This window comes from Pangasianodon hypophthalmus, chromosome 17 (genome assembly GCF_027358585.1).
Source record: "Pangasianodon hypophthalmus isolate fPanHyp1 chromosome 17, fPanHyp1.pri, whole genome shotgun sequence".
NCBI classification, from domain to species: Eukaryota; Metazoa; Chordata; class Actinopteri; order Siluriformes; family Pangasiidae; genus Pangasianodon; species Pangasianodon hypophthalmus.
The window spans coordinates 16,682,492-16,692,569 of NC_069726.1; the positions used below are offsets into that span (position 1 = coordinate 16,682,492).

Here is a 10,078-nt window from a genome sequence, read left to right on the forward strand (position 1 = left end):
TGGATTGTTTTTTTTTTTTTTTTTTTTTTTTTTTTTACACAGATGGTGTGAACCACACTTAAGTTCACTTGGGGTGAAGTCCAAATCACAGTTTTTAGATAGAGCAGACATGTTCTGGACCATACCTGGGTTCAAAAACAGTGTGCCATATCAAGTGTGTATCAATCAAGTGTGCCATACTCCCAATTGAAATGGCCTGGGAAAAAATGACCCTGTGAAAAGGACCTTACTGTCAGCACCCTAGGAAAAGTTAGATGTGTGTTGCTAAGTACACTGTATCCATTTTCCTGTGTAGTTTAAGCTCTGGTACTGGACAAGCTGTCAAACATTCAATCCAGTGAAAATTATTTGTGGCAAATTATCAAACATTCTGCATTTGTGAGTAGTATTACCCTGACAATTTTAATCTCTTTTCTCTGCTCTACTGGGGTCTGTATGTATGTGTGTTGGTTCACTGTGGTAGCCGGTGAGTAGGAGCTGACTGACCTGCACGAGTGTGTGCCCTTTATTGTGTGTGTATCCAAATAGTTTAACAGCCTTTGACCCCAAGAGATATTCTTATCCACTCACACCTGGCTCAAGAGTATTGCTATTTTAAAACAACAGTGTGGACTCAAATGTTTGTTTTCTACAGAACAATATGCATGACTGAGGAGGGAGTATTGTGCCGTCATTTCGGTATCGTACCTATCTGACTATCTGACTAGGGTCAGTTTTTAATAATAAAGTACTATCAAATGCTAATGAACACCGTATGAAAAGGAAGCTAATGCTAGATCAAAGACTTAATATCAGACTCTGAAATTGTTCAACTGTGCTTTAAAAATTGTAACCCTCTAAAAAGATAAATAGTGAAAAAACATGACTGGTTAATGCTACATCATTTTTTAAAAACTTAATATTGTTTATATTCAGCCTTTAAAACCCTAAGGTTATATGCCTTATGCCCAAAAAGTTTTTTTTTTTTAATTCAAAGATTTATATATGTAAATGTAGGCTTACAGTATAAAAGAAACAGTGCCATTTTCTGTTTATTTAACGTGATAAAGTTAGTTACAGGTCATACTATGTTGGGTTACACATGCAGTGAATTATTTAGTGAAAATTACTTGCATGGATTCAGTGTGTATTCATAACAAATTAACCATGCGCCTGAACATGTGATAGTATTAGTACTGAAATGTCTCAATATATTAGAAACATTATCAAGCTCTGACAGCTCAATATTTTAATGTATGAAGTGAAGAATTTGTGTGTGCATGTGATGGTACCTCTACTTTCAACTAAAGTGTTCCATGTTGATTTGATAATTATTTAGTGTGTGAATGTATATTAGGGGTGTGTGTTATTCTTTGCTGTGTGTGTGTGTGTGTGTGTGTGTGTGTGTTGCTGGGGCTGAGGCTGAGGCTGAGGCTTTTCTTAGTGCTGTATTTGAATGGGCAGAGAGTGACCTGCCTGCCTGCCCTCATAGCCGCCAAACTAATGACAAACACCTGTTACACACTCACCAGCACAACTCTAAAGGACACACTGAGGACATTCTCTCTCTCTCTCTCTCTCTCTCTCTCTCTTTCTCTCACACACACACATGTAGAACAAGCATCAGTAAAACAAGAAAATGGTAGTATATTTTGAAGTCAGTATGTGCATGATGATATGTTCATGACATAACTTTGAGTGCCTTGTGTCATGTTGGTCTGAGTTTGAGATCAAATGGATATTTGCTTTAAGAAAGAAAGTCACACACTGTACTATTAAACATTATGCTACTATGCCATGTTCTTTGTTGGCTGATATTCTTCCCTAATTCAGAAAACTAGTTGTCATCCATTTCCTCACTTATTTCTTCATATTTCTCTAGATTATCCAAAAGCCCACTCACGATCTGAAGCAGCAGCTGGCATCCTTCTCCAAGCGGGTGGCTGGCTCCGTCACTGAGCTCATCCAGGCAGCTGAAGCCATGAAAGGTGCTGATACAAAAACACGTCTGTAGCTACTAAGATGCGCTCCAAATCCAGCCTTACACTGTGTTATTTTTCACACGCACACATCCAGGTTTTCCGCAAGGTTAGCTGTAATAGCTCCTGTCATACGTCATATACCATGTGTGGGATTTTGTTATTAACTGACTTAAGTTTATCAAAGAAACATACATTCCCCAAATCCACTGATAGTGTATGAACGGCATGTTCAGGGGAACATAGTCAGATTATACCCAAGTTCCTGTGTTAGTTGAGTTTTCAAATCGAAACTTTGCATAGCCAGACATTCAGCACTGCTGTCTTTCCATGCTGTTTCACACAGTCAACTCTCTTTTCTTTTTCACAGAAACAAACCCACAGCTCAGTTAAGGTGCTAATACACACGTCTCAGTTTTTAACAGATGATGCAGTGTTGAAGTATTGAAGGGTAGTTGAGGGTGGTGCATGTATGTGTGTTTGTGTGATAGTGGATGGGAGATTTATAACCGGTACTGATTCCTCCATTCTCTTTCAAATTGTAATTCAAATTCAAATGTAATTTCTAAATTTGATATCAGTAAAACATAAGAAGAGAAATTATGATGTGTCACCAAGTAGTTCAGCGGTCACAGTAAAGGTCAGTGAGCATAAAACCTATCTAACATGTCTAGAGAAACCAGCACAAAGTTACATGCTATATGTCAATCTACATAGATCTTTCTAACAGTCTATTCTTCTCTAAAATTCTCTAAAATCTTTCTCATTAAAATTCTTCCCTCACACTCAGACCTACGGAATACTCTAATATAATAACGTCTTCATCACACAGCACACAGGATCAAAAGATCCAAAATGGTGTACCTGACCTATCTACCAATTTTTAACCTAATTCCATATTCAGGATTACGTTCCTAATCTCCAGCTTTTCTGTTTATCTGGCAGGCACTGAATGGGTGGACCCTGAGGATCCCACAGTCATCGCCGAGAATGAGCTGCTGGGCGCAGCGGCCGCCATCGAAGCCGCCGCCAAGAAACTGGAGCAGCTGAAACCACGAGCCAAGCCCAAGGTGAGAGGGCTTTTTCCACCGCCTTCAGCTCTGTCACACCCAAGCCAGCCACCTGCTACAGGCTTAACTGTTCCATAGTTGGGTTTCAGCCTTGGACTGGGTTACCACATTTAATGGTGCTCTTACTGTGAGGAAAAGCCCTCCTGTGATTGAAGTGATGACCAGGGGAAATGTCTAATATCACATTATTAGCTGGAACACACCATTATGCTACATTAGCTATGACACGTTAGCGTGGCATCTTGAAAAGGGGCATTGCCTTGCTTTGATATTGTTGATGCTTTATGCTGAACTGGTGACTACAATTTTCTGGGAATCATCATGTCTGCATGTTCTTGTTTGCTTCAAACAGTTTGCCCTGGGAAGAAAGGTAAACCTGAAATTGTATGAAATATAAAAATCTGCGTTTCATAACTTCATTTCTCATATGTAGCATGCTATGAATCATTTTCATTTCCATTTCCAACGCCATCAGACATAAACACAGATGCCATTGTGCCGTTTTTCCATCCAGCATGCTGAAAAAAAAAACCAATAGAATCCCTGCCGTGTGACAGAAATGATGGTAGTGTTGGCTTGTGTTTTTGAACAGGAGGCTGACGAGAGCCTGAACTTTGAGGAGCAGATTCTGGAGGCAGCCAAGTCCATCGCTGCAGCCACTAGTGCGCTGGTGAAGGCAGCATCTGCTGCACAGAGAGAGCTGGTGGCCCAGGGCAAGGTGCGAGCATCACTCATATACATAATGGCAGCACATAGGATGGTGTTGTTTGGATTAAATGAGCAGATTGTTATAAAATTTGGAGTTTTAAGAAAAAAAAAAAGTTTGTGTTTATAACATCTGTGTATTTGCCTCCTCTACTCAGGTTGGCGCCATCCCAGCAAATGCAGTTGATGATGGACAGTGGTCTCAGGGTCTCATTTCAGCTGTAAGTACTGTTTAGAGTAGATAAATACAGTTAGGGCATACAGTTAGGGCCATCAGTTTCAGAGATGGCAGGTGGCGTCTGAAAGCCCTGTAACACAAACAGTAGCATGTCTACGTAATTGGAAACTTGGACAAGCTTGTTGCATATTTGTAAAGGTCATTTCATAAAAAGAAATGATACCATTCGACACTTAACATTAATGTAATGGCTATTTGACACTCAAACCTTATTTTAAGCCATATTTTTCCTATATTGAATAATAACTTGTTAAACAGATTCCTCTCACTTAATATTTGACTAGTGTGGTCTCTTACTTCACTTTTACCATCATCAAGAAATCCAGCTCTTACGGATATTCAAATTGCAAAGCCTTCTTTCTCATCTGGGAAAATAGTATTGTATGGCATTATATTTCACCTGATATTCACCGTAGGCAGATAAATGAAAGATAAATTAAATTTAAATATCTAAGCTTATGGGTTGATGTAACCATGCTTGTTTTTTTGTTCCAGGCTCGCATGGTTGCCGCAGCAACCAATAACCTGTGTGAGGCGGCGAACTCGGCAGTACAGGGCCATGCTAGTGAGGAGAAGCTCATTTCTTCAGCCAAACAGGTGGCTGCCTCCACAGCTCAGCTGCTTGTGGCCTGCAAGGTCAAGGCTGACCAGGACTCACAAACCATGAAAAGACTGCAGGTCAGTTGGGGATGTGGGTAAAGGTGAATGAGTGAATGAGAGTACGAACAGAGGAGCAGTAACCTAGGACACTCAGGAAGCAGTGAAAAAGCCAGAGCCTAGGAGAAAACCAGCTCAGTCACCGTGACTTTTAAATATTATACACATTGTTCTCTCTTATTCTTTCTCTGTCTCTGTTTCTTTCTCTGATTTTTTTCCTTAACATTCCCTTCCACGTGTGTCACACGCTTCTGCTAGATCTCTGATTCACTGATATCGTCATTTACTAAGAAGGGAAGGCTCATATCTTTTTCTCCATCCACAACAATAAAGTGTGAGTAGTGCTAGAGGTGCATCTAGAGCCAGGAATAGTCCCTGGTCTTGCCTTCTAGGCTTACATGGCATTCCCATGCATATCCAGCTGTCCCATTATGCTTAGGCCATTCTATGTTTAGTCCCATTATACACATCCTGTGGGTCAGTTGTTTTCTATGGGATGCATGGTGTCAGCATGGTGTTTTTATTATTTATTTATTTATTTATTTAATTTTTTCATTAAATTAGAAAATGAAGTGTATGGACAGTCACTCTCATATTACACAGTTATAAGCAAGTATGTTTATGTAGTATTTAACTAGAGCAGTTGCACATTTAATGGTTCTTAGCCTATTTATGTCTTGAGCATTCATACAACCATTAGCGTTTCCTCAATTAATTGTCACTTGTCTCAATATCAAGCCTATTGGGAGTCTGCAAATAGTCTCAACCCTTTAAGATTGTGGCACTTCTATGGCGTCTCAAGTTCTCCCGTTCAGTCAGCAGAGTCTTAGCCCTTCTGAATCTGTAGTGGCAGCTGTACCCTGCTCATATGTGTGGATCAGGGATTTCCTCAGCCGCCTTGTTTCTCACTGAGACTGTTAGGGATAATTGAGTGCCTACAGTTGACTCCTGTTGAGCCATTCACCATCATGGATGCACTAAGATGTTAATTAAAGGATTTTTTTCCCATGTACAGAATATCAGGGATTAATGTGTGTAACATGTCTATGGTTATAGAGTATTTCTTATCATTTTCTCCACAGATAGAAGGGACTTCAGAAACATGTTTAAAAGATAGCTTGCGGAAGTCCTGCATATCGATGTATTTGTTAAATCACATCTTGTCTTATTAGCATTTCTTCATTCTTGACAGAGATAATGTAAATTCAAACCAGAGTGAATAAACAGAAGGTTGAGATAGAGATATACAAAGTGTGTTAGGGCTTGTTCTAGGTCTTTAGGAACAAATAATGTGTCAAACTCTAGGCATATTTGTCCTTAATTCATTTGTGGATGATTGTAGCCGTAGTGTGAAAGGTTACTGCTAAAAATGACCTTCACTCATGAGAACACAGTGAAGCACTAAGAACTTGAGAGTACTGTTACCTATTTAAGTGAATATTTCTCAGTATTTGTACAAGCATATTAAGATGCTCCTTTATGTCAGTCCAAAGTCATAGGGTGTCTGGACATTTTAGCACCAAAAATAAAGCAATTTGGATGAAGGACACCAGCTTTGTCCCACACATTGGCAAACCTTTTCTGCCTTATGTCAGCTGCTTTAAATGTTCAGATGAGTGGGTCTCTTACCAGTAACTCAGCATGCAGTATCCGCTCTTACTGCATGCTGATGTTAAAATGTAAACAATGTGTATCCGTCCACTCTGACAATGCCATACCCAGGCAACGAAGTGAGACTATGGCTCATGTCCTGGCCAGTCTAAGGCTAGTATTAGGTAAGAGGACAAATTTAAAGCCCTGACACTTGTACAGGCAGAGCATTGATTCTCTTCCAGTAGCAAGCAAGAAATCTTTTGCCATCACTTCCTCAAAAGGCAAAACAAGAAAAAATAATGTTTGTGGAAGAGCTGCCAGAGGAGTCACTTAGATGTGTGTTTTGTTTTGAGTGAATCATCAGCAAACTACTCATTCACTCTGCATTGCCTTTTAAAGACATCTCAGGAGCAGTGTTATGGTTGACCACAGCCTTTTCAGGAGGCCTGCATTTGTCTGAGGATGTATGATGCAGTGCAATAGCAGTTAGGTTCTGAGTTGGCTCTACTTTGACTAAAGTGTCTGATCTTTGGTTAGCTTGGGGATCTAGGCCAGTGGCTTCAAAATATGGTTTTGATTTAGAGCTATGTAATTAACAAAGCACTCATAACGTAACTAATCAGAGATGTTTCCATCAGTGTTGTAACATTATAATATAGTGAATCATAAACATACAGTACATAAGCCAAGAGAGACAGAGAGCTCTATATTAAATAGTTAACACATCATGAAAGGTTTGAAATATTCTTGCTGCTTTCTGCTTCTTCAGGCTGCTGGCAACGCTGTTAAGAAGGCTTCAGATAATCTAGTGAAGGCGGCTCAGAAGGCTGCTTTCGATGCCCAGGATGACCAGGCTGTAATGGTGAAGAGCAGGATGGTGGGCGGCATCGCTCAGGTAAGACAAAGAGAGTCAGCAACATTTGAACACTTAAATGTTATGAACACTTAAATGTGTGTGTAAACTACATGTATTTTTTTTTTCGATGCAAAATGTGGGAACACTTTTCTAGTTATGCTCAATTGAACAGAGTAGGCATGCTGAAGAATGCAACTTATCTCGCTTTGTTGGAGGACCCTGTGCCTTTCGGAGAGAGCATGTTTTAAAGACTGGAATTATTTCTTAGCTGCAAATGCTGAGTAGATTATCAGCACAACATTATTTGCCTTCAACACTTATGACCCAAGTTCAACATGATGTTTTTGCCATCAGGCACATCTTAGACAGAAATAGGGGATATAACAGGTATTGCCCCACAATCCTTAAGTAGGATTATACCCACAGTGTTAGATGTCATAATTTCTTTGGAACCAAACTGTCCACTGATGCACCATCTGTGAAACAATCATTACTTTTTTAACATTAAAAATTGCATAAACTAAGAAAAATATTAAACAACACAGCCTAAAACTTGACCGATCAACAGCCTCAGAATTTTTTTTTTTCATGTGTACTTCCTGTTGGCGCTAACAAACCATCGGAATGCTTTTTGAAGTAACATAATTGTTTCATTGTGGGAGTGTGTATATTTAAATAAGCAGTGACACACATGCACAGTGGCTGCAAACAATTGATATATATTGAGCTCCATTACTTACACCTGTGGGTATGACCTGCATACAGACATTTGGTGAATCTCAATTTTATTGTGCAGCCTTTATATTTTATGCATAAAAAAACAATTTAGAATTTAAAATTGGGATTCTATAATCATATCATATCCAGTTATATGGCCTTTTTGTCTTGTACATGTTTATATATGATGGGATTAAATACAGTGGCAGACTTCACTTATTTCAGCTCATTTTCAGTTGTCATGTACATGTATTCATGGATTTACAAACTGTCCGTGTGTGTGTACACAGATCATTGCTGCTCAGGAGGAGATGTTAAGGAAGGAGAGGGAGCTGGATGAAGCCAGGAGGAAGCTAGCTCAGATCCGACAGCAGCAGTATAAGTTCCTGCCCTCAGAGCTGAGGGAGGACGGCCATGAGCAGTGAAGAGTTCCTCACACACTCTCAGATATGCCACTCAGGGCTGCCAGGCCTGAGCGCTTCTTCTATCCAAGTGTTTAGCTACGATCGCAGGCTTGCAGGCTTGCTGGAGCAACATCCAGGCTAAATAATTAAAGCGATGCAGTGGGTAAAAAGTGAACAAATGTATCAGGATATCTATTTTAAGTTGTTTATTTCTTTATTTGTCTCTTTTATGAGCATCACCATGCCACCCGTTTCTTTTTGGCTTTTTTTGTTTTGTTTTTTGCACATTGTATGCAAGTAACTGCGCTTTTAATAGAGCATTATGATTAGTTTAGTAGTAGATTATTTAGATTTAGTTTGATGTACCTAAAATGCATGGGTCCTTCGTGGAGCTACACTTGTTTTTAATGATCTGTACTCATTTCACAGACCTTCAGCTGTGTTGAACAGTAGTATTTTCTAAGAGTTGAATGAATAGATGTGAGCAGGTGAATGGTTTCTCGGTCACTGGTCATTATGTGGATATATATTGGGGTCCGTCAGATGACCAAAGAGTGTGGTAAGAGATATTTTGACAACTTTTGTGACTCATATGGGGGTGGGGGAGTGGGGTGTGTTTGTGACATTTAGTCAGCTTCCAAAGATGATGCGGTTTGGTGATAAAGGCTGTCGGTTAGGCCTTCTCCTGGTCATCTAAATCAGGAACAGTTGAGTGCATATTTGTGCCAATTGGACCAGCAGTGCAATGATTAACCTTGCGTTGAAACAATTCAGAGAGAAAACATATCATTTTTTTAAAGAAAAGAATAATAAAGCTATGAAAATGTTACAAATGCTATCTTCTATTAAATTTATGTTAATACACGTTTGTCAGTGTTTTGTTGTTTGTAAGAACAGTTATGCCTACTGGTAATTCTGTCAGCTTTTGTCTGTTATGGAGTATAAAAGCCATATTTTTCTTTTCTTTTCTTTTTTTTTTTTTTTTTTGATCAAATCATGAATTATTGGTTACTATGGTGCTAAAAAATGGATTCCCTTTTTAATATTGACATTAACTGATCTTCACGCATCAAAGTATTCGTAGTCTAAATGATGATAAAGATGTCATTGTGATTCACTTAACAAGAATAATTTGAAAATAGTTGATGAAACAATAAAATCCTTATCAGTGTTTAGTATAAACAGTAATATGACAGAAATTTAAATAGCCATGTTTGATCAAAACAGTTATATTGCATTCAATGCATTTAAAAGTGCCTGCATATGTTCTTTTTTAAGTGTGTATGCATAACTGTTAACATTTTCCAATTTTATGTGCACTTCATTCTTTGTCTAACTTAACAAAATCATATAAATTCACTCTTCCAAGGACACTGTGTGCCTTTGCCGTGTTTATGTATATATTTTCTCCTTTTTTTTTTTCTTCTTAACTAGAAAAGCAATCCTAAAAAAAATCACACACTATATGGCCAAAATTATGTGGGTGCCTGACCATCACACCCATATGTTGTTGTTCTCCAAACTGTTACCACAAATTTGGAAGACATGAAGACATGTTTTGCCAAATTTGATGTGGAAGAACTCGAGTGTCCTGCACAGAGCCCTGACCTCAACCCCACTGATCACTGTGGGATCAACTGGAACGCCGACTGCACCCCAGGCTTCAACAATGCTCTTGTGGCTGAATGGGCAAATCCCCACAGCCATGCACCAAAATCTCATGGAAGGTCTTCTCAGAAGAGTGGAGATTATTATAACAGCAAAGGGGAACTAAATCTTGAATAAGAAGCTCAGCAAGCACATATAAGTGTGATGACCAGGTGTCCAAAACCTTTTGGCCATGTACAGTCAGGTCCATAAGTATTTGGATAGTGGATTGC

The 10,078-nt window shown here is 39.0% G+C and overlaps 1 protein-coding gene across 1 annotated transcript in view; it reads left to right on the forward strand.

Annotated features, from left to right (window-relative positions):
- Positions 1-9,569, forward strand: part of tln1 (talin 1) — a 73,608-nt gene extending 64,039 nt beyond the window's left edge. Inside the window, 7 exon segments of the mRNA XM_053241079.1 lie at positions 1,862-1,967; positions 2,904-3,028; positions 3,621-3,746; positions 3,892-3,954; positions 4,467-4,649; positions 6,991-7,116; positions 8,085-9,569. Of these exon segments, the coding sequence (XP_053097054.1) occupies positions 1,862-1,967; positions 2,904-3,028; positions 3,621-3,746; positions 3,892-3,954; positions 4,467-4,649; positions 6,991-7,116; positions 8,085-8,219 (864 nt within the window). The 3' untranslated portion in view covers positions 8,220-9,569.
- Positions 9,570-10,078: the final 509 nt, after the last annotated feature.